Source organism: Saccopteryx bilineata, chromosome 2 (genome assembly GCF_036850765.1).
Source record: "Saccopteryx bilineata isolate mSacBil1 chromosome 2, mSacBil1_pri_phased_curated, whole genome shotgun sequence".
In the NCBI taxonomy this organism is placed as follows: domain Eukaryota; kingdom Metazoa; phylum Chordata; class Mammalia; order Chiroptera; family Emballonuridae; genus Saccopteryx; species Saccopteryx bilineata.
This window is the reverse complement of record NC_089491.1, coordinates 266022725-266047311: the sequence shown is the minus strand read 5'-3', so window position 1 is coordinate 266047311 and position 24587 is coordinate 266022725. Positions and strand designations below refer to the sequence as shown.

The 24587-nt window shown below is 53.4% G+C and overlaps 1 protein-coding gene and 1 non-coding gene across 2 annotated transcripts in view; one reads left to right on the top strand and one right to left on the bottom strand.

Moving 5' to 3' along the window:
* TESC (tescalcin) overlaps positions 1-24587 on the bottom strand; it is a 46548-nt gene that overhangs the window by 1730 nt on the left and 20231 nt on the right. Inside the window, exons 2-7 of the mRNA XM_066255059.1 lie at positions 22434-22503; positions 8146-8226; positions 5051-5190; positions 4516-4577; positions 4311-4418; positions 563-610 (exon numbers count right to left, since the gene is read on the bottom strand). Coding sequence (XP_066111156.1) covers positions 563-610; positions 4311-4418; positions 4516-4577; positions 5051-5190; positions 8146-8226; positions 22434-22503 — 509 coding nt within the window. The remainder of the gene's footprint in view (positions 1-562; positions 611-4310; positions 4419-4515; positions 4578-5050; positions 5191-8145; positions 8227-22433; positions 22504-24587) is intronic.
* Positions 11871-11945, top strand: TRNAY-GUA (transfer RNA tyrosine (anticodon GUA)). The gene has a single exon. It is a non-coding gene; the product is annotated as a tRNA-Tyr (tRNA).

Genomic DNA, 24587 nt, shown 5'->3' with positions numbered 1-24587 from the left:
ATGGTGGGGTGCTCAGGGCCAAAGAGCCTGGCAGAGGGCAGCCGGGATGTGGGGTGGGGCTCTTCTCCCTGCAATGGGGTATCTGCCTATCAGAGAGGCTCCTCAGTGACAGCCAAGGCCTGTGCAAGGCCTGAATGTCCACCAGTGGGCGCTGAAGAGTCCACCAGGGAGGCTCAAGAGTGGGCAGCTGTCTAGCAAAGCAAAGGAGGAGAAAGGCAAGGGGCGGGGCCACACTCAGGCACCTGGTGTGTGCTTCTGAAAAAAAAGACGGCAGGCATCTAGGCACAGAACATTCCAGAACCCTGGTTCCAGCTGTGAACAGGGACTCATATGGGAGAGAACTGGAGTTTTTCATTGTACATCCTTTGGACCGCTTAAATTGTTTTGACCACGTGTGACTGTCACTTTTTCAATCAAAAAGTAAAACCAGTTTAAACTGCTTTACAGGCCACGCCCAGGTTCGACCCCTTTCCACAGAGACGCCAGTCTCTTGACCAGCTGGGTCCCCTCAAGTCCCCACCACGGCCACACACCCACATACTCCCTCTTTCCAGATACCCACCTTCAGGAAGTCATCGAAGGTGATGCCCTCATACACCTGATCAGGCTCCTAGGGACAGAGCACAGGGCAAGGTGAGTGGCTTCTGCCAGGAGACGCTGCCCTGTCCCTCACCCACCATACAACACATAGCAGGGCCTGTTTAGGTCACGTCACAAGAAAAGGGGGTCATTCTGGATTATTCACCTCCAGCCCAAAGCCAGTCGTCCTGAACTCCAACATCCCCTCCACTGGCTAAGGGTGGGAGGTTAGGCAGGACCAGGTCACCAGGTGCCCCCTCCATGCCCCCTCCATGCCCCCTCCCCGGAGGACCATGTAGATGAGGGTGGAAAGGAAGCAGGGTGGGCACAGAGGCACAAGCCTTCCTTCCCCACACAGCCACCTCTCTGCCAGGTCCCAGCAGCATGGCCACCAGCCAACACTTCCTGTGATTTCCTGGTCCTGCCTCATCACACCAGCATCGACAATACCCAGTTCTAGGCTCATCTGAGCTCACAGACCACTGGGGAAAGGGGCAAGGGGACAAAGGGCTGGCCTGTATGCCCAGTGAGTCACCATGACAACGTCTGGCCACGTGGCCTCACCAGCCCAGTGGCCAGCAGCGCTGGTCTCCCTATCTTCTCTGCCCTGGGCAAACGGGGACCGTGTGAGACAGTGCGTGGGGCTCCTGTCCCTCTGCTGCCCCTCTCGGCTCTGGCACGGAGCCTCCAGAAACCTACCCGCGGGCCTCCCAGTGCCCGTCCACAGACGCTGAGCAACACAAACTTCCACTCTCTGTGGTATCGATCTCCAGGCAGCCATCAAGGGAAGGGCAATCTCTACGTGCCAATACACAAGAGGCGCCGAGATATGTACACAGTGGAGAAAACCAGCACAAACAAGGAGCAGGCAGGAAGATGTCTGCCGACCCCCTGCCCGGCTCACCAGACCCCTGCCTTTGGCCACGTGCGTGGCGACAGCACCGAGGACAGCAAGAGCCAGGGCAGTCCAGCTCCACTTTGTGGAAGTAAAGATGAGAGACGCACTGGCACGTGTGGGTCTACGTGCCCGTCTTTCATTTTTTAATTTATCAGTGGGGGGGGGGGGCACGAGGGTGGTTCCCTTTAGGGAATAGGACCGGGGTTGACGGGAGAAAGTCAAGGAGAGATACTTCTCTCTTGCCCCCCCTCCCAGGTCACAGGCCTCACGACAGTCCCCAGCCCCAGGGGGCACTTGGTTCCTACACCCGTTTTACCAGGGAGGCCACCAGGGGGCACAGGAGCGAGGCTGCCTGTTGCTGAGCCGGGGGCTCCAGTGCCTGACAGGATTCTCCGCCCTCTGCGGCTTTTTCATTATACTTCTCCTTTTTTTTAAATAAAGAAGACAAATCAATACATATTTTTTAATATTATGAACGCAGCCAGTTCTAGATGCCTGGGCCAGCCCCGTTCCTGGGGCTCCCTGCCCTCCTCTCCCTGTGGGCAACCTGGGTCCCGGGGCAGCAGGGAGAGATAATTATAGGGAAGGCCCCACGGGCCACCCAGCCCAGGGTGGGCGCCCTCAGAAGCAAGGTGGGCAGAGGGGCTCAGGGATACACCCCACTGAGACGCCAGCCAGGCCACTCCCCCCTCCGACCACAAGAAGCCTCTCGAGAGAGAGCACTCTAGAAAGAAATCACTGCCCCTGTCAATAACCGGCTCTGGAAGTCCATTAAAGTGGGGTGATGGGTCCTCTGTCTGGGGCGGGCAGGAGGCGGGCGGGAGGCAGGCGAGCGGGCAGGAGCGCTAGGCGCCCTCGGAGGCCGGGAGGTATCGACCCGATGTGACTGCCCGCCGCCCGCGTGTGCACACAGTGCGTCTGTGTCTGGCCCATGACGACACGAGGAAATATTTTAAGAGCACGCAGAGGATCCATCAGGAAAGACAACTGCTGGGGACACGCAGCCAGGAAGCCCGCCGGCCCGGCTCTGAGCGCCTCCGCTCCGGAGGTTGTGTGGCATCCGTGCCCATCGGCAGCACCAGCTGCCAACAATTTTACTACAGCAAATTAAGAAACCCGCCGCCAGTTGAAGCTGGAGTGGGACAGGGAGCCGTTTGAAGGAGAGCGTAATTAAATCAAACGGGAATTTGGCTCGGCGGCCCGGCGGGGATCCCCCTGCGCACCATCACCACCGGGGAGGTCACCAGTGTTTTCCGTGGCAGTTAATTGACTGAGTTGGGGTGGTTTCACCAAAGCCAACAGCCTCCCCGTGGGCCCCGGGGCAGACAGATAAAACACGGGCCAATAAAATGACCGCAGCCCCGACCTTTGGGGGCAGGCCTGTGCTGGCCTTGACATCTGGTGACAGGCTGGAGGCACAAACAGATTCCAGCAGGAAGCATCGCCTCCCGCCCACCCAGCCAGGCTGCAGCGAAGCCCCATCCATAAAACCCTCTAACGCAGCAGCTTCTTTAGATACACAGGAGCGGAGAGGGAGCGGCCCAGTGGGACCACTGGAACCCCAGGAACAAAGGCCATCCAGATGGTCCCTGGGGGATCGGAGCCGCTGTGCAGGGGCTGGCTGGGCTGCACAGCAGAGATCGCTGCCCCTGAACGCCAGGACACTCCACATCCCAGAGCCTCCCAGAGCCTCGGTTTCCTGCCCCTAACAATGAGGCTAAAAATACATAAAAGGGTGTATATGAAGTACCCGGAACAGTGGCCCTATGGGAGAGGGGTGTATGGGTGCCCAGCCAGCTGGAGCTTCCCGGGGAGGACCTGCAGGCACCCCCACGCACCCAACAACAGTGTGTGAACGCTGCTAGCAACAGCTCCTACGGCCCAGGTGCCGGCTACCACTTCACTTAGCCTTTGTGACCCCTCTCGTTCAGTGGTTCTTCAGGAGGACAATTACTTACACACACACACACCCAGGGACATCTGGCAACGGCTGGAGACATTTTTGGCTGTCACAACCTGGGAGGTGTGGCTGGCATCAAGTCGGTGGAAGCCAGGAATGCTGCTCAGCGCCCTACAGTGCCCGGGATGGCCCCCACCACACAGCTGTCAGCCCGTGTCAGGCAGACTGCTCTAACCTGCCCAAGTTCATCCCAGGCCAGACCAGCACGGTTCTGAGAACTGACTAGCAGTGCCTGTGCCAGTGTGACCCTGACCAGCCTCGAGGTGCGCCCAGCACTGTGCTCTGCCTGCGGGACTGCTTGCCCTCCTCCCCCTCCGCATCAGCTCTGCCCGCCCCGACCTGGGGCCATGCTGCCTGGGAGGTGGCTCTGCTTCCCTCCTCCTGCTGTCCTCTCTTCCGGGAGCGGCAGCCAGGGCCTCCCAGCCTCTCCTCTGGCTCAGGTATACCCCTACCCCTTAGCTCTCAGGACCCCCCACCAGGTGGCCCAAGAAAGAGCTCCCTTCTGACCCCTGACTCAAGACACAAATCCCCTGAACCACTCACTGATAAACTAGTTAAAGCCAGCCTGTGCTCCACTCTGACCAGCCCGACCACAGGTGTTGCCCTTAGGCCCCAGAGGCTGCACAGCTGGTCTGCCTGCCACAAAGCCTGCCATCCCCTGCCCAGCACAGCTCTCCAGGGGTCAGGACCTCCCGTGGGTCCCCTGGGGGTCAGGAAAGCAGGTTTCTGAGCGTTGCTCCATGCCAGGCCGGGAGAGAGTGGTGAGCAGGACAGACATGTCCTTCCAGAAACATGGACTATGACAGGGGGCTTGGCAGGAATCTGCAGGGGGTGGAGGGTCGGGCTGTGGGATCCACCCGGGAGGGCACTCACCATCTGCCCCACGCAGACACTGGCCGCCTCCATCATGGCCCCGTCGGCGATGGAGCGGGCTGACTCCTTCTCAATGTGCGGGTTTCCCGAAAGCAGCTCCTCCACCACCTGCCGGCCGGGCAGAGACAGGGAGACCGTGGGCCTCCACGCAGGCCACAGCATGGGAGGCGCCAGGGGCCCTGGCCGGGCGAGGAGCATACTTTACATTTCGATATTCTTCCAGGGTGATGCGGCCGTCGCTGTCCGAGTCATACATGTGGAACAGAACTGGGGGGTCAGGGGGGGAGGGGCTCAGTCAGGGAGGGCAGGAGGGGAGCCCGGGTCCCCCTGCTGTCCCAACCTCCCTGGCTCATTACTCTACCCTGAACTGAGCAAAAGACCCCAACAGTGAAATCTGAACACTAAAGCCACAGGGGTCAAGGGCAAAGGCCACTGCCTGATGGGTGACCATGGGAAAGTGCCCCAACTTCTCTGAGCCTCAGTTTCCCGATCTATAAAATGGGAGCAATACATCCCCCTCACGGTGTTGCAAGTACTTGGTGAGTGGGTTAGAGCCCACGACTGCCTGGCACACTGAGCGTGGATGACCATATCGTTGACATGGAGACGAAATCTGTGCTAGTTCCTGGTATCACACCTGACAGATCCCAGGGGCAGCCGTCACCTCGGCCCTGCCCTCCCCTCCTGCACTCGCCATGCCCCCCACTACCCCCCAGTGCGGAACAGGGAGGGGCACGCACATCGCAGCTTCTCTCTCCGGCCCAGCTGCACCTGCTCCTCGTCCATGGTGGTGTCGATGGGTCGGAAGTAGGCCATGATGGTCAAGAAGTCCTCGAAGTTGATCTCGTCGGCCAGGCCGCTGGGCCCCTTGCGCAGGTTCCTGCGGGAGCAGCGAGGGCGTGTTGGGAATGAATGAAAAGGGACCAATGGCTAGAGAACTCAGCCCTTGGGGGCTTCACCCTCGATGGCCACCCTAGCCTTGGGTTCAGTTCCTCAATAGCCTGCTCACGGGACACCCAGGGCCCCGGGAGGTCCAGCTCAGCCTGTGTGAGGTCGTCCTAGAGCTCACTGCCCAGGCGCCGGGATGCAGGCCTGCCTGGGTGCACAGAGGCAGGCACTCGGACAAGGGGAGACCGAGGCACGGAGCCATGCGGTGACTCCCCGGGACACATCTCCTGACGCTTTCCTTCCGATCAGCCCCTGATCAGCCCCCTACTTTACTTAGTTCAGCCCACGAACCCAGAAGGGCTTTTACATTTGGAAACAGTTGAAAGAAAATTGGGAGGGAAAATCCAGAGGAATAATGGCATTTCCTGACAAGTGAAAACTGACAGGAAATTCAAATTTCGGGTCCATAAATCAAGTTGTAGTGACAAGTGACACAAGCCATGCCCATTTGTTTCCTTTCCGTCTGCGGCTGGCTGCGTTCCTGCTACCTTGGCAGAGCTGAGCAGCCATGACGGCGCCGTGCCCCGCCCACCAAGCCTAAACACCTGTTCGCTGGCCTCTTACAGGGGAAGCCTGCAGACCCTGCTCTCCACAGCTCTCAGTCACCTGCTTTCTACCAGAGTGCAAAGTTCACCAAACATGTCAGGGTTTTTGTTTGTTTGTTTGTTTTTAAATAAATGAGGGCAGTTTAAGGTTGTCAGCACCAATGTGCTTTACTGAAGTGGCAAGAAAGGGTGTGTGTTCCAGGCATAGCGTGTGACAGCCACCCGGGGTGGGTCCCGGTACAGAACCGTTGAGATGACAGCATTGGAGGCAACATCAAACAAACACAGGCTCCTGACCCACGGCCACCGAACACTCAGCACGACTGGCCTCGGCAGCCACAGTCTGCCTGTGCCCAGGGGAGCTGCCATCAGCAGGCCGGCTGGAGCTCCCTGCCCTCCTTGTGCATCCCCACAGGGGCACTTCTCGAGTGGCTCGGACAATGAACAGTGAAGGCTCAGTGCTTAAGTTTTATACTTGGATCCCACCTGGGTCATGACTGTACCTCGGTTTAAAAGAAAAACATTTGTGGTTCTCTCTTCTGGGCCCACTGATTCCCTTTCAGATATCAGATGACCCTGAAGTGGGCCTTGCACTTCACAGTTTCAGCACCTTGCTAGCTCCCTCCATCCCAGGAGATATCCAGAAGGGGATGGATCCCAGGCCTGGAGTAGGGAAAGTGGATCGTGAAAGCCACAAATCAGAGATGAGATGAGATCTTCCCTCAGACGTGGGGAGCGCTCAGTCTCCACTTAAAGCTTCCATTTTATAAAGCTCCCCATGGCTCCTTCGATAGAGTCTTAATAATCTCCGAGTTCCTGTCATCAGGGGCACAGACTTTTTATACAGGGCATAAAAATAGCCCCTGGAATTATCAGGCTCCTCAGAGGCGCTTCTCACTGCAGTTGGCTCACCATCCTTCCTCAAGTGATTTAAGCTACGGCAGGAGAGATCAAAATCCACACTTGGAGAAAGCGGGCCCTGTGTCCCTCTCAGGGAAGGTCAAGAACCAGGCTGCTTCACCATCAAGACCTGACCCAGGGGAGAGGGGTCTCTTTTCCTTTCAGTATCCCTGGGAGGTCCCCACAGGAGAACATCATGGTCTTCAAAGACAATGAGGCTGCAGAGACGGAGGAAACCCAGACCCAGCACCTGGAGCCAGCCACACCTGCTCTCCACCCTCATTTCCTAAAGGGGCACCCATGGTCAGGGCTGGTGGACAAAATACCAGTGTCTACATCCAAATCTGCTATCCAGCATGAGAAAAGGGCAGCTTTCATTCTTTTTGCAAAGATGCTGACTTTCAGCAATATTTTCGCTTCCTTTAACCTTCTGATGATTCTAGAAGGATCCCCTGGAGAGGGGAACAGACCCTGCCCTCCAAGACCAGCACCATGGTTCACTGTCCTATTCCCGAAGGGTCTTAGACACACACACATCTTCTCATGTCCGGTGTCCATTAGGCTCTGTCACTCTTGACCACCTTTCTGCAAAGCCTACAGTTCTAGGCCCCAACAGTCCATGTCAACTCATCAGGGGCCACATCCTTCGCTAACACCACCCCGTTCCCCTCAGCTGCGGCTCACTGCCCACACAGGCCTCCCTCGAAGATACCTTAGGCAGAACCAGCATTAAAAAAGAGGTGAGGATGTGGGGTGCTAAATTCTACTCCCCTCTTCACCGCTGACTGCGTGACTTCACACCGTCTTTCGCAAATGTGACAATTTGCCATGAAGGCTCCTGGGGCACTAGCTGTCTCACCTTCACCCCCGATCCAACCTTTCCTCTCATCCCCTCCCTGGAGTCTCATAGTTTCCCACTGCCCTCAGAAGCCCTGCCTCCAACCAGGGGGACCACAATACACCCCATCCTGGCCTCTGTTCCAACAACCATCTGGCAGCTAGAGTGATCTCTGCAAGAGATCCTCTCAGCTAGAGGACCTCCCTCAGTCGAGCCTTCAGATGACTGCAGCCCCAGCTGACCCTGAGCCTGAAAACTCAGCTTGCTTCCAAAAACCCAGATCCCTGATCCCCCAGAATCGTGAGATAATAAATGCTCGTTGTTTTAAACTGCTAAGTTTGGGGGTAATTTGTTACGCAGCCATAGCTAACTAATCGGAGGCCTAGAGGGACTAAGTGAGCTGCCCAAAGTCTCCCAGCTACAAATCCAGAACTGTCTGACCCAAACTTGTGCTCAGAGCTCCTACCCAGTACAGCTCCCTCCTCTTTGTGGCGCCAGTGTGAAGGCCGTCCTGAGTGCACAAGGGCTGTGAGGAGTTATAAGGGCAAAATGCTCTCCCAAGGACAGTCACCTGCCATCGGGCAGTTCTGGGAAAAGGGCCCACCTGTTGTCGAAGAAGGCACGAACAATTTTGGATCGGATTGGGTTGAGCTCCAGGTCAGGGACATTGTTGAAGTTCTCCTTGCTGGGATCCAGGAAGGACAGGCACCGAGAAGAGAGGGAGAAAAGAAAGCAGATGTCACATGGCATGTCACTGCTTGTCAGGCTGTATTTTTTATCCTGAGCAGGGCCCACGAGACTAGCTCTGATGTAGGATGAGAATAGGCCACGCTGATCTGTCTCTGCCTCCAACGTTTGGACTGGCAGGAACAAGGAGGATTTGGAGGCTCAAAGATGCTTTGGGGGCTCTGATAAATGTTATGGAAATTCATCTCCAGAAAAATAAAGGGAAACGAGACTGTACCCCATTCTGAGAGGTCAGAGACCACTGGGGACCCATCGTACCCCCCCCACACACACACACAGGGAGGGAAGGCCTGCTTTGGCCACTGTGGAGACGGAGGGTTCCCACCTGACCCAGCTATTCCACTCCTCAGTGTGCATCCAGGAGAAATGAAAACGTAGGTTTACACAAAAACATGTGCGTAGACATTTATGGCAGTGAGATTCATTATTGTCATAAGTGGAAACACCTTGGAAATCTGTCAACTGATACCTGGATAAATAAAATGTGGTCTAGCCATACAGTAGAATATTACTCAGCTGTAAAAAGGAAGAAAGAAATATGGATACATCTTGCAAGGCAGATGAACCTAGAAAACATGATACTAAGTAAAAGAACTGGACACAAAAGGCCACATAGGGTATGACTTTGTTTCTAGGCAATGTCCTGAACAGGCAAATCCACAGACACAGGAAGTAGATGAGTGGTTGCCAGGGGCTTGGCGGGTGTGGAGGTTGGGAGCAATGGGGTGTGATGGCTACAGATACGGGGTTTCTTTTAGGGGTGACGACAATGTCTAAAAATTGGCTGCAGTGCTGGACACACAGAGATCTGTGACTATTCTAAAGCCAGCAAATTGTACATTTTAATGGCTGAGTTGAAGGGCATGCGAATTGTATTTCAGTAAAGTGGCAAAAAAAAGCTGACTTGGGACAGAAGAGGGCGAGGCAATCAAACAGAGCGGCCAGTTGCCGGCCCGGAGGCTGAGGGTTTGCGGGCACTGAGGCAGCAAGCCCACCTGACCTCTCCATGCACGGCTGTCCTTTTCTCGGAATCTGCTTCCTGTTCTGCTCACCTTTTTTTTTTTTTCTCCTGCTGCATGGATTTCAATGGGCAGTGGCCTTGGAAGAGACCCAGGCCACAGGCTGGTAATCCCGGGGAAGAGGGAGGCACGCCCAGGCGGGGTGGGGGGAAGGATATTAGCCACTTAAAACAAGAATGGCTGGGATTGGGAGGGGGGTTAGTTGTCAGACTCTGGGCTTAAAACAAGAAACCAGCCACACTGGGAAGGAGGAAGGGCCACACACACACAGAGAACGAAGCGCTTGTCTACTGAAATGTTTCCCTCAGCCCCCACTTTGCAGAGAGAAGCCCGCCCAGGCCCGGACACCCTGTGTTCTCTGCCCCCACCCACCCTCATCCCCAAGCTGCTTCCTGGCTCCCGCCCGGCCTTCCCAGCTCCACCTGCGCTCAGTGTCTAGCCAAACTGAAGAGCCAGCGCAGGTGGACACCAATGTTTCAGATCCGCGAGCACCCAGTTCTGAAGAAGGGGACACACACACGCCCAGAACAGATGGCCTGGGCTGACGGAACATGACTCAGCCGTCAGGAGGAGTGTGGCACCGACACAGGCTACGGTGCAAACCCGGGAAACATGCCGCTGAGTGACAGAAGCCAGGCCACAGAAGCTCACAACCTGACATGACTCAGCTCGGACGCCATGTCTACAACAGGGACATCTGTACAGACAGGAAGCAGGTGGGTGGTTGCCAGGGGCTGGGTGACTGGGGTGACGGCGTATGAATACGGGGTGTCTCATGGGGGAGATGAAAATGTTCTAAGATGAATTGTATCCTTTCAGTGGGCGAACTGTATAGTATGTGAATGATATCACCATAAAGCCGTTAAAATATCTCCCTAAAAATCTTAAAAGATAAATGTGAACCCCCGCCTCTCGCCACGATGACTCCATTTACATCAAGAACAAAGAGTGCTGATACTTAATCGATACAGCTGGAAGTCAGGAAGAGGGGACCCCAAGGGCCTGACCATGTTCTGCTCTTGACGTGGGTCAGTGAGTTCAATCTACCTGTCACCTGTCACTCTTTCACACTGCACTAGCCGGACTCTCCTTTCTCGTTAGAGGAAAGCGGCCACAGCAGGAAACAGAATGACCGGAGCCCCCTGGACCGGCCGCAGTCCAAGGTGGCCACACAGAGCTTCAAAGGGAATGTCGGGACGGGAAGGGAGAGACCATGTGTTGTGCGGTCAGCGAGCACAGGAGACCCTGCACCCCTCTGGCGCTCACTGGCCAGGGGCTCGTGGCCACTTCCCCAGCCTCACTCTCCTCTGTTAAGTGGGCACAGCCTCTGGAGTCAGCCTGGGGCTCCACCTGGCTCTGCACCTGGGCCAAGTGACCTGGCCTCTCTGCTTCAGGCTGCTGCTCTGGGGACAGGGACTGCAGAGTGTTGTCCTACGCTCACATGAGACCAAGTCTGGGGCCCACTGAGAACAGTGCCCGGAGGGGGGCTCTGCAGATGGAAGCTTCCAGGCACCGAGGGCATGGGGACGGGGACTCCCGTGTCCCCAGCAGCATGTCATCGGTGTCTTGCACAACGGGGGCAGCACAGGTGCTCCGTAAGTGGTGTGAAGAACGACCAGTTGAGGGGAAGGGATGGTGGGCGTCAGCAGGGCTGGACGCCTCTTCGGTTTGTCCCCAGCGCCTGGCCCTCCCCAGGTGTCCATGTCTCCCAACCCCCCACCGTCCCCAGGAGCTGGTCTGCAGTTCCCTACACAGCCTCACAGCTCCGGCCTGCCCCGCCCAGCTTTGGACGCTCATTGGAAGACCTATCTCTCAGGGCTGCTGGCAGGGTGGATGTGGGGACACACCTGGGAAGTGGAAGTAGATCTGGTTAATGCCTTGGGGGAACTAAGGCCCGAAGTGTGGAAGCTGCAGGTCCTGGGGGGCTGGAAGGAACCTAGCACCCTTGCTTGGAAGGTGGCCAGAAGGGACCCACCAGCAGTCTTGGGCACCAAGAGGTCCCATAAAAGGTCAGAGGGCCCCTGGAGCTGACTTAGGAGGGAGAACAGGCAGCAAGGTCCTGGGAGGGAGGAAGAGAGAGGTGGCGGGGTGGGGGCGGGGGGATGTAGGTAGAAATGACTTCACAGAGCCTGTGTGTCTGGAAAAGAAAATAAACAAAAAGAGGCCTGGCCTCCCACTGACAGCAGAGGAGGGAGGCAGATGCCAGCAGCTGGCAGGTCCATGCAGACGTCTGGGAAGCCCAGCTGCCTTCACCCCTTTTCTCACTAGGTACCTGCTAGACCAGGGGTCGGGAACCTATGGCTTACGAGCCAGATGTGGCTCTTTTGATGGCTGCATCTGGCTCACAGACAAATCTTTAATTAAAAAAATAACATTAAAAATATAAAACATTCTCATGTATTAATAATCCATTCATTTTCTACCGCTCACATTCATGGTTGCGGGTGGCTGGAGCCAATCAGCTGTCCTCCTGGACAACACCAAATTTTTATTGGATAGTGCGTAACGTACACAGGTCGTTGTATGGCTCTCGTGGAATTACATTTTAAAATATGTGGCGTTGGCCCTGGCCAGTTGGCTCAGTGGTAGAGCATCGGCCTGTAGTGCAGGAGTCCGGGTTCGATTTCCGGCCAGGGCACATAGGAGAGGCACCTATCTGCTTCTCCACCCCTCCCCCTCTCCTTCCTCTCTCTCTCTTCCCCTCCCGCAGCCAAGGCTCCATTGGAGCAAAAGATGGCCCGGGTGCTGGGGATGGCTCCTTGGCCTCTGCCCCAGGTGCTAGAGTGGCTCTGGTCGCGACACAGCGACGCCCCAAATGGGCAGAGCATCGCCCCCTGGTGGGTATGCCGGGTGGATCCCGGTCAGGCGCATGCGGGAGTCTGTCTGACTGCCTCCCCGTTTCCAGCTTCAGAAAAATACAAAAATACAAAATAAATAAATAAAAATAAAATAAAATATGTGGCGTTCATGGCTCTCTGAGCCAAAAAGGTTCCTGACCCCTGTGCTAGAACCACACTCAGCACAATCTCACCACCTCCTCACCATAGCACCTTACTGACTCCTGGAGCCTCTGTTTCCTCATCTGTGAATCGGGCGCAAAACTAGCACCACCCATATCAGAAGGGCTGTGAAGTCAAGCAGGGCTCGGGGCGGTCCAGGCTTTACCCCTGACCGGGCACTCAGTCTTGGGTGAGCCACACCACGTCTCAGAGCCCCGAACTCTATAAAATGGGGATCATGAGAGTACTCGGGGGAGATCATGGGGTTAATGAGATAATTAAATGATACATGCATACAAGGTGCAAACACACTGTCTGAAACGTAGTGAGCTCTTGATTTTAAAATAGTGACAATGATAATAAGGATAATGATGACAACAGCAGCTGACCTTCTATGTCCTCCCAAAGGGTCAGGTACTGTCCTAAGAGCTTTACACTATTGTCGAAGGTAGGAACTAATCTCCTTCTTAACGATGGGGAAACCGAGGCACAGAGGTGAAGAAACGTCCTACTGCTAAGAATGACCCCATGGGCTTAGGCAGCACAGGAAGCCCCGGCGGGAGCAACCCCTCGCGAGGGTCAGGGCTGGACATCTGGTTCTCAGGGACACTCCCAATTATTTGCCAACTTCCCTTTTCAACAAGCTGGGTGCAGGCCTTGCGCCCAGAACCTGGGAACGGCAACGCCCCAGAAATGCTGGTTTCGGTTTTTTTCCGTCCTCCCCACTCGCCCCCAGGTCCCCACTGGGCCGGTTGGACTGGCTCCGCGAAGCTGACTGAGCTGTGGGAACAGGCTCCACTTCACTGGGGACAGGTCCCCGCTCTCAGGTCAGAGCTGACGCACGGTGGCCTGTGGCCCTGCAGGACTGCCATGCTGCCCCAGTGGTGGCAGGGCAGGTTCGCCCCCGGGGGCACACCATTCCTGCCTCCTCCAGGGCCTGGAGCCCGGGCGTTTTAGCGTCCCCCTAATGTCCCAAGGGCTGTGCTAAGTGCCTGTGAGCACTGTCACATTTTATCGCCCATACATGCACATGATCCCCATTTTATGAGCAAGAAAATGAGGCCCAGAGAGGTGCAGTGGCTAAGCCATGGCCACACAGCGGGATTTGAGCTCCAAATCGGGTTCTGACTGCCCTGCACTTCCTTACTCACTACTTCCTCTGGGTCATACATTTTTACTTTAAAGAGAGAAAGAACGACAGAGGTCTTCCCGGCCCTGTGCTCCCACCCAGCCCCGACTCAAAGAGTGCAGCCCACAAGGGAAGGACAAGATGAAAAAACCACTGAGGGCGGGCGGGATTTCCTCAAGACCCACGGTGTGGGCTGGCTTCCGGTGGCTTTGGGGCCCAGCTTGTGTGCAAGGTTCTCTCTACGGGTTTCCAGTCTGAGGCTGCCCCCAGCACCACCAGGGTTTCCCGACCCCGGAGCTGAGGACACAGTGAGGTCCCAGGTCCTCAGCCCAGAACTCCAGCCTCCGTGGTCTGACCTTGTCTCATCCAGGGCTGCCTGCAGCACCGAGGAAGGGGTCCTCCCTCCTGGCCACCCTCCCTGACCCCCTCCCTGCGTCAGTATCCCCGGGAGCCTGTGAGAAATGCAGAGTCTCGGCCGGCCCCGGAGCTGGTGCAGCAGTACCTGCCGTTTGACACGATCCCAGGGGATGCGTGTGCTGGTTCCTGTTTGAGGCTGGCACCTTGGTTTCCCTTTGCACAAAAGACGCTGCAGGAAAAAGCCCTGGCCCCCCTGCCCTGAGGCAAAGACCTCTTTTGAAAGCTGGGGCAGTGTCACTGTCACTCCTTGTCACACAGTTTCTCCTCTCCTCCTGTAACTGCTCCTGCCTAGACCCGGCTGTCCTCCCAACACCTGTCACTTAAGACAGAGGGAGTGACAAGTAGTCTGACTGCTCCAGGGCTAGCTTCAGCACTGAATGACACAGAAACAGCCCTCCCCGAGATTCTAGTAGGAAAACAACAGGGACAAAAGACGGGGTGTCTCGGGCAGTGACAAGTACAGGACAGGCAATGGAGCAGGTGGTACAGAGACTGCCGGGAGCTGGCGGGGTAACCTTGTGGCAAAGGGGACACGTGAGCAGAGACCCAAGGAAGGCGAGTCCTCAGTCCTGGGGACTCTTGTTGATGTCCGGAGACATTTCTGGTTATCATATTGGGAGAGGGGTTGCTATTGGCATCCAGTGGGTAGAGGTCAGGGACGCAGCTCAGCATCCTACAGTATACATGACAGTCATCTACCCAAGGATTCTCTAGTCCAGGGGTTGGGAACCTATGGCTCACAAGCCAGATGTGGCTCTTTTGATGGCTGCATCTGGCTCACAGATAAATATTTAATAAAAAAGAAGTTAAAAATGTAATATAAAACATTCTCATGTATTACAATCCATTCATTTCCTACCGCTCATGTTCATGGTTGCGGGTGGCTGGAGCCAATCACAGCTGTCCTCCGAGACACCACCAAATTCTTATTGGATAATGCGTAATGTACACGGGTCGTTGTATGGCTCTCACGGAATTACATCTTTATTATATGCGGCTTAAGTGTCTGTCGCCGATAGCTTATTGGTTGCTTGCATAACTGTACTAGCAAATGGGGTGAAGTTGCCACGGCATTCAAATAGTCCCGCCTTCTGGCATGCCACCTCACAAATTGAGGTTAAAGATTGGAGCAATTATTATGCTGTTAAGAAATCTTAACACCAGAAGGGGTCTTTGCAATGGTACAAGACTAGAGGTTCTCCCATTGAAAAATAATGTCATAATAGCTAAGTCTTTGACTGGCTCCTCTAAAGGTAAAATACATGTCATTCCAAGAATTGATCTGGCTCCATCTCAAACAGGGTTGCCATTTCAATTGAGACGTAGACAATTTCCTGTAAAACTTGCCTTTGCTATGATCATCAATAAGTCTCAGGGCCAAACGCTTAAGCATGTTGGCATTTTTTTACCTGAGCCTGCATTTGGACACGGTCAACTTTATGTTGCCTGTTCAAGAGTTCATGAAAGAACGGAAGTAAAATTAAAAATAATTGATGGTCCTCTGCAAGGCGAGCTTAAAATGATGGAAAGATCTACACAAGAAATGTTGTGTACAAAGAGATCTTTGACATGTGAATTAACATTTTATTATTTAAATCACCTTTATTTATTGAGCTAACGGTGGCTCTTAAGAAATGTACCACCAGTGGTTTCCTTCATTGCACTCTACTTTAAGCAATTAAGCAAGTAGAAGGGGGAAACCCCATGGGGCAGTAAGCAAAGGGGCGTCCTCGGCGCCTGCCCTGGGTAATTCAGTTTGAATTAGCAGACACCTTTGCACAAATCATTTTAATTACAATTTATAAACGACCCATGCCATTACGCATTATCCAATAAGAATTTGGTGTTGTCTCGGAGGACAGCTGTGATTGGCTCCAGCCACCCGCAACCATGAACATGAGCGGTAGGAAATGAATGGATTGTAATACATGAGAATATATCGAGAACAACGGTCATTTCGTATGACCGCCAGGCTTTCTAGTTTTAAAATATGTGGCGTTCATGGCTCTCTCAGCCAAAAAGGTTCCCGACCCCTGCTCTAGTCATTAGAACCAAAGGAAGCCCTGTCCTGGGAAAAGCATTCTAGAAAGACAGAACAGTGGATGCTAGTGCTCTGAGGTGGGAACAGCAGGGACGCCCACACGGAAGAGCAGTAGGAGGAGGAGGTGACCCATCGTATGGGGACCTGCAGACTTTGTTTATCTTGCAGGATAGGATGTTCTGAGCAGAGAAGTGCGGTTTTCAGAGAGTCCCTGTGTATTACCATGTGTCTATGCCGTGGGTGGAGCATTCAGAGCAGAAGCGGGATCCAGGGAGGAGGCTGCTGCCATCACCCCAGTAAGAGATGACAGGGGTCAGGAGTCTGAATGGGAATTCTGGGAGGACAATGAGCGGCTTGCTCAGGGACATGCTGAGTGCAAGGCAGGGGCATCAAGTGGATGGGGTTCAGAGGTGTCCTAGACAGAGGTACAGACTTGGGAATGAATGCCCTGGTGGCGTTTCAAGCCATGAATGAGTATTTATTTCAAGTCCTCGTTGCGGCTAAGACAGCCCTCTGTGACCTGCCCCCAACCCTACAGTTGTCCTCTCACTATGGCCCCGCCCTGGCCAACAAAGCTCGGTCCCACCCCCTGCCTTTGAACCTGAGGTCCTCTCTGCCTAGAGCTCTGTTCCCTCCATACCCCGGCTCCCTCTCTCCATTATGCTCTCAGCCCCGATGTGCCCACCACCTCGGAGGCTCCTTCACGACCACCCATCCCAAGGGACACACCCTGGCTGCCCTGTTCCCTTCCCTCATCACAATACGGAATGAACTCCCTGCTGTGTGAGTCCCTGAGCTGGCCCCTCCGACACACCCCTTCTCCCCCGCCCCTAGACCAGAAGCCCCCACAGGGGCGGAGGGAGCCTCACTTTCATGCCCCCAGCATCTTCAGAGCTAGAACTTGCCACGGAAGGCTGCCATGCCTGCTTCTGAAAGCAAGGACAGAGCCAGGATGAATCCTGGGAAAAGAACTGCTGTACGAACCAGCTTATGCACATTCCCGCTAATAAGTCTAAGACCATCTAGAGAGTGTCTTCCTGCTTCGGCGACACCTGGACATCCTTTCACACCAAACTGACCGGAGGCTCCTTCTCACACCTGCCCTCATACCCTCCCCTGAGCAGGTGTGAGAGCCCGGACCGTCTGCTCTTTCCCAGGCGGCTTTTACAAGCGACTGTGGGGTTTTCTTTCTAAATAAACGTACATCATCCTAGCTGACACTTTAAAAGGAGGACTCGTTGACTCTGGGAATACATTAAACACTGACAGGGAAACAGCCTGACGACCCAGGCAGTGCTGCAACCCTCTCAATGCCGTGAGTAATCCCAAGAAAATGACACCTTGTTAGCTATTTGACAGGTTAAAAGCAAAGTGACTCAGTTAAAAAGTGACTTAAGGCTCTGGCTGGTTGGCTTAGTGGTAGAGTGTCGGCCCAGTGTGTGGAAGTCCTTGGTTCGATTCCCAGCCAGGGCACAAAGGAGAAGCGCCCATCTGCTTCTCCACCCCTCCCCCTCTCCTTCCTCTCTGTCTCTCTCTTCCCCTCCCGCAGCCAAGGCTCCATGGGAGCAAGGTTGGCCCGGGTGCTGAGGATGGCTCCATGGCAATGGAGCAATGCCCCAGATGGGCAGAGCATTGCCCCCTGGTGGACATGCTGGGCGGGTCCCGGTCAGGCTCATGCAGGAGTCTGTCTGCCTTACTCCTGGAAAATACAAAAAAAAAAAAAAAAAAGTGACTTAAGTTGGAGGAGTGATGTGATCACAGTGGAGTGGAGCTCAGGCTCTTCCGTCAGTCAGCCGGCTCTGCTGTGAGACCTGAGTGTCTCTGGCCTCAGTTTCTTAACCTGTAAAATGGGGTAATGGTGTGAACTTCAGATGGTCCCGAGACCCTTGAGATGATATGAGTGAGCATCTGGCCCTGTGCCTAGAACACGTTAGCACTCAGGTAATGGCAGCTGGGGTTTCCATGTGAGGGGTTTGCCCTGAGAAAAAACTCTAACTCAGTCAAGTAATGGTAAATGGGGTGGGGGTAGGGGGGAGATGACACAAAACAGGCCTTACTTAGAAGGACAACTTTTGCTGGGGCCCTGATGCCGCTCTGCTTTGAGTGGAGTTCAGCCACCTACACCACTTCCTTGCTTCTTCCCCGTGTGTCTGGCTACGTTTATCCCAGGGGTCTCTCACTCCACGTTCAGGGGCTTAACGAAGCTAGAAATATTTCTGTAACATGGCTCTATCTAATCCGGCCCCTCCTGGCCTGCATCACCGTGGTGGAAGTATTCCGCTGCGTCTATTCCTGGGTGGTGGTGAGCCTGCCTGGGCCCTATCAGGAAGCACAACACTGCTCTTTCAGAGAGCTGCCAGTTCAGGGGCCCGGCTAAAGAAAGAAGAGGTGCAAGGAGCTGTTTCTGCGCTTTCTCCACTGACTGCAATTAGTATTTGTAACGGTCCCCTGCCAGGGGAAACGCTTTGGAAGACCGGAGTCTCTGCGTACATAGTAGGTACACAATAAATGCGTTAGATGAACTTTTTCCATTCAAGCATTCTCCCAAGAGGCCTCAGAACTCAGTGTTGTGTGGTTAGGGTGCTTTCAGAGTGTGGGGGTCCCTGAAACATCTAACTTGGGGGGCTCACTTAAAGAAAAAGAATGCAACATTATGCTTTTTTTTTTTTGTATTTTTCTGAAGCTAGAAACGGGGAGAGACAGTCAGACAGACTCCCACATGCGCCCAACCGGGATCCACCCGGCACGCCCACCAGAGGGTGACGCTCTGCCCCTCTGGGGCGTCACTCTGTTGTGACCAGAGCCACTCTAGCACCTGGGGCAGAGGCCAAGGAGCCATCCCCAGCGCCCAGGCCATCTTTGCTCCAATGGAGCCTCGGCTGTGGGAGGGGAAGAGAGAGACAGAGAGGAAGGAGAGGGGGAGGGGTGGAGAAGCAGATGGGCGCCTCTCCTGTGTGCCCTGGCCGGGAATCGAACCTGGGACTTCCGCATGCCAGGCCGACGCTCTACCACTGAGCCAACCGGTCAGGGCCATGCAACATTATGCATTTTTAAAAACTTAGGTGCTGGGGTTCTGATATCCTAGCTTTGAAGGCCTCAGGGTAAACCTCTAGTCCCCCACCCCACGATGTCTGTACATGATTTTTAGAAAGGTACACCACTGAACTCAGGTAGGAAACAGTTAAAACTAAAATGGATTCTGTCGATTTTACCTTGTTTGATTTTTCCAACTATGTCCAATTTATTAAAGCCACAAATCCTGAAACCTAATTCTTTGTTAAGCTTTCAAATGCAACTTGCAAATCTTACTTGTCTCTGTACAAAGCCTGCAGGTTTGAATGGTCCCTTTTAAGGGATCTTTTGCATCAGAGGTATTCAAATATCCCCTGTGGGAGGGTTCAAGAGAATTGCTTCCCACACCCCTCATGAACTGGGGGGCTGGAGCCATTCTTGGGGACCCCACTCAATGCCTTTCTCAGGGGACGAAATATCTCCACCATCTGGCCAGCTGTCGCCAACAGGTTTCCGAACACTAAAGAAATGAATCCGACCCCTGCTCCGAAACCCCAGCACAATCCAGGAACACCTGATGTGCCCAGGAATCACCTGGCCCGAGGTCACTCAGGAGATCCTTGGCCGAGAGGGAACGGTGCTGGCACCCAGGTCACAGCCCACGGCTAGCGACTCCCTTCCCCTGCCCTGGGAAGACAGACGGGAAAGCCCAGGGATCCAAACAGCTGCCCCATCTTCCCGCTCCGCTCCAGGCCCTGGAGGGCACATGGATTAGGGTGCAGCACAGCAGTTCTGAGAGTCTGGGAGGAGGCCTTTCCTGCAGGCCTGTTTGCATAAGATGCTGTGGTTAGTCCATCTCCTTCCTGCAGGCTGGCGAGCTGTCCAGGGTGCAACTGACACTAACCTCCCAGCACAGATGGTGAGACATGCAGCAGGGGCTACGGTGATGAGAACCACATACCCCCCACCCCAGGGCATTAAAGGCACATAGTCCTAGATGGCAGAGCAGGGAGACCGAGGTCCTCAGAAGTCACTCGCAGGTCACAGCTTCCTTACAGCAAGATCTCAGCACCAGGTTCAAGTTCCGACTCCAACTTATGAGCTGTGTGACCCAGGCCAGACACATGGCCCCTCTGAGCCATTTGTAAAATGGGGAGAACAGGTCTTCCCACCACTCCTTCCCGTGGGGTTTTATAAGACTACAGTAACACCCTCTGGTTCGGCAGTCCATTAACACTCTCAACAGTAACAGCTGACCCTTGTGAACAGTTCCTGTGGCCAGGCCCCAGGTCAATTCTTTCACTAGGAACAGGTAAACCCTCTGAGGGAAATACTATTAATAATGGGTCTCATCTAAACTGTAAAGGACTTTCTAGTCCTTATATTCTCTCACTTGTTCCTCACTTTTTTTTTTTTTTTGAGAGAGAGACACACAGACAGGTAGGGACAGACAGACAAGAAGGTAGAGAGATGAGAAGCATCAATTCTTTGTTGCGGCACCTTAATTGTTCATTGATTGCTTTCTCATTATGTACCTTGACGGGGGGGGGGGCTACAGCAGGGTGAGTGACCCCTTGCTCGAGCCAGTGACCTCGGGCTTCAAGCCAGCGACCATGGGGTTATGTCTATAATCCCACACTCAAGCTGATGATCCCGTGCTCAAGCCGGAGACCTCGGGGTTTTGAACTGGGTCCTCTGCATCCCAGTCCAATGCTCTATCTGTGCCATCGCCTGGTCAAGCCTTCACTTCTTTGCTCATTCATTCATTCAGCCAAATACTCCCAGAGTATCTACTCCGTTGCAAACCCCTGACACAGCACTACGGCCGGGGAAAATAAACCTAGCTCCTCCTGCCCTCCCCTCAAGGAGCCAACAGTCTGTTAGGGAAGGAGGCTGGAAGGGAGGCAGTTACAATTCTGAGCTGTAAGTGTTGGGGTGCAAGTGGAATTTAACCCGAACCTCTTACAGCCAAGACCCAGGACCTCAACCTCCCAACAGCAAGAACCCCAAGGTGGCTTGTCACAGGGCTGGGTTGCAGTGTGCTGGAAAGTCATCCTGAGAGAGGGGCTCTGACACATCCCCCACTGGCAGCTTCAGGGCGGGGAGGCCCACCAGCACAGGTACTGACCACCTGGCACAGCCACCTGCTCCTGAGCTTCTGAAACAATGAAGGATGCCTTGACATTTCCACGCTCCAATATCCAGCGTGCAAAAGTGTCCCCTCTCATTGGACCTTAGGAACACCACCCAGCACCCACCCTTCAGCTCACAGCCTCAGGAGGCGGACCTTGCCTTGGAAAACCTGCTCCCCGGCTGCCCCCACATTCCCACCAGCCCTGCCCTTGGCTGGTGGCTCAGCCCCACTCCCTCACTGCTCTGGAAACAAGCAATTTGTATTGTGGCCCAAGCCATGGTGATTGGCCCAGACTCGGTCATGTGATCCCACCAGGGCCAATGAGAAGCAGGTAACCTTTTGCTGGGCTCTGCTCTCTCTCCCCCACCCTGGGCTTCATGAGCAAGACAATAGAACTACAGGTATAATTCCACCTGGAATACAATCAATTTGAGATGGAGGCCAGGAGAATCCAAGCTCTGGAGAAGGATGCTCTGAGAATGCTGCACACTGGATTCAAAACATACCTTTGTTTAGAAATAAAAAAATTAAAAAACAAGAGAAATAAGGTATTTACATATCAGTCTCCATCAAGCTCAGTGAAGTGTAAGTCTGTACTAAGAAGGAGGTTTTCCTGGATTATAAAAAGTTGTGTTTTGAAAATTCCAGCAGTAACCTTAAGACCCTCAATGTTTACTTTAGGAAACTATATCTGTTTAAAAGTTTCTAGTATGACACTATTTCCTGAACATTGGAAACTGCCTACTTCAGTTCACCTTGATACTTTGTCACCAACTTTAACCAGCTTGTTGACAGGACCTCTCCTTAACCTCATTCCACATAAGCACCAGGAAGACAAAACTTCCTCTCCTAGAAGAAGGAGCACAGTGCCAGGCATTTGTCTTCATTAAAAAATGTAACCTCCACAGCTTCTAAACGACGAACGTCAAAAGTGCGATGTAGGATGACAATTTTCCTTGACAGAAATCTGAAGCTGCCACCCACCTCCTTCACCAAGGCTAGAACAAACTCAGAGGACACAGAGTCAAGAGAAGGAGGCCTCAAGACAATGTCTGAGCCCCTGACCTGGGCTGCACCCAATGATGGCCACGAGCAGGAGTCTGGGACCATGTCCCATTTGAGGACATCAGGCTAAGGCAGGGGTGGCTGGCTAACTCTTCAGCCCCTCCCCTTATCTTCACTCAAGTTAGAATTTTCTGATCTTAATAGAAACAGGTTTGGCTCTTTCCCTCCTAGTGGATGGCATCTTATCTAGAAGGGACCAGAGGAATTATAACAACTACAGGGAATGGGCCACCCAGGGGTTCTGCACTCAAGGAAAGAGATAACTGGAAAGAGAAATTTCCCAAGAGCCATGGACCTGCCCAACGCCCAGACCCAGCTGCCGACCTTACCGGATGGTGGGCTGGTCTCCGCTCAGCTGCTTAAACCTCCGGTGGAGCTGCTCGATCTGTTCTGATGAGACTGCGAAGGGAAGGGAAGGGAAGAAAATGAGAAGGAGAAAGACGCCGCTGACGGCTGAACTTGGAGCGACCAGAGGGAGGCCAGAGCCGTTCTCCTGCCTCGTTCACCCCCACCTGCCTCTTCCATTCATCCTCATGCCAACTCCCCCCACTGCAAAGCTGAGCAACAGATGAGGACGCCAACAGAAGGCTTCCCATTCTTCCTGGTGGTGCGGCTCTGGGGTAATCAGTGCTGACCCCCTGAGCAGTAATGCAACTATTACTGACATCGACTGCTCCTGGGGCCGCACAGCCACGACCCAGGTCAGTTTCTCCTCCCCCAGCCCTGAAGACAGTTCTTTCCCAGCTGAGAAAGGGGCTTTGTGTGGAATACGCCAGGAAGAGAAAGACAAATACAATTTCACTTAGGTGTGGAATCTAACAAAAACAAAAACAGAACAGAAACAGATTCATAGATACTGTACATAAAATGGACTGACGGTTGCCAGATGGAAGGGGAGTTGGGGGGCCGGGTGAAAAGGTGAAGGGATCAAATATAAATCGCCAGGTACAAAAACAGTCCCAGGGATGTAGAGTCCAGCACAGGGAATAGTCAATACTATTGTGATAACTGTGTATGGGGTCAGATGGGTGCTAGACTTTTCCAGGGGATCACCTCATAAGTCATATAAATGTCTAACGATTATGTTGTATACCTTCAAATGATATAATGAATGTCACCTGTAATTGAAATTTTTAAAAAAAATTTTTTAAAGAGAATTAGGGAGCATGGAAGTGGTTAGGGCTGGTGCTACAAGTTCTTTGGGAGACCTCTAGTGAGAAATGCATGGGGAATCTAGGGAGGGAGGAGAGAGAGGAAAGGAGGCAAAGGGGTGGGAGAGGGAAAGGGGAGAAGGAAATGAAATGAAATTTTAATAACTGCTGCTGTGCACAATGTATTTAAAGTCCCCTAATAACCTAAAATTGAGAAAACCTAAGTATAGGATGTTTTTAATGATCATTTTGGGCTGTTGGGTCATGTTTCTTCCACAGCAAAGACTGGACCTTATGGATTCCAGGTTTTACAAGTTCCACCCACAGCTGGGTGAGTTTCAAAAACATAATGACAAGCAAAAGCAGCCAGACACGAAAGAGCACAGGCTTTGGGATCCATTTAGATAAAGTTCAAAAACAGGCAAGACTCATCTACAGTGTTAGAACTCAGGATAGAAAGGCTACATACTGTATGAATCCAACTAGATGACATTTTGGAAAATGTGGAGGCAACTGTGGAGACAGTAACAAGATCAGAGGTTGCCAGGTGTTGGGTGGGGGCACAAGGCATGAAAACCTAAAACCACACAAACACATGAAGGCTAAAAAACATGCTACCAAACAATGAATGAGTTAACAATAAGATCAAGGAAGAAACCAAAAGATACTTTGAACCAGGGGTCCCCAAACATTTTACACAGGGGGCCAGTTCACTGTCCCTCAGACCGTGGGAGGGCCGCCACATACAGTGCTCCTCTCACTGACCACCAATGAAAGAGGTGCCCCTTCCGGAAGTGTGGCAGGGGGCTGAATAAATGGCCTCAGGGGGCCACATGCGGCCCGCAGCCCGTAGTTTGGGGATGCCTGCAAATGAAAACTCAATGACTCAAAATCTATGGGATGCAGCCAAAGCAGTTCTAAGAGGGAAATTTATAGCAATACTGGCCTACCTCAAGAAACAAGAAAAAAATTTCAACCTTAACTTACACCTAAAGGAACTAGTAAAAAAGAATAAGGCCTAAAGTGAGTAGAAAGAAGACATAATAAAGATCAGAGCAGAAGTAAACTGAAGTCTAAAAATATACAAAAATTAATAAAACTAAGAGCTTTGCAAAAATAAAACTGATAAACCTTAAACAAGACTCATCAAGAAAAAGAGAGGGTCTTCCCTGGCCAAATAGCTCTTCTGGTTAGAGCGTTGTCCTGAAGCATGGATGTTGCTGGTTTGATCCCTAGTCAGGACATATACAGGAACAGATCTGTCTCTCCCTTCCTCTCTAAAATCATTTTTTTTAAAAAGGGAGGGAGGGAACATAATAAATGAAATCAGAA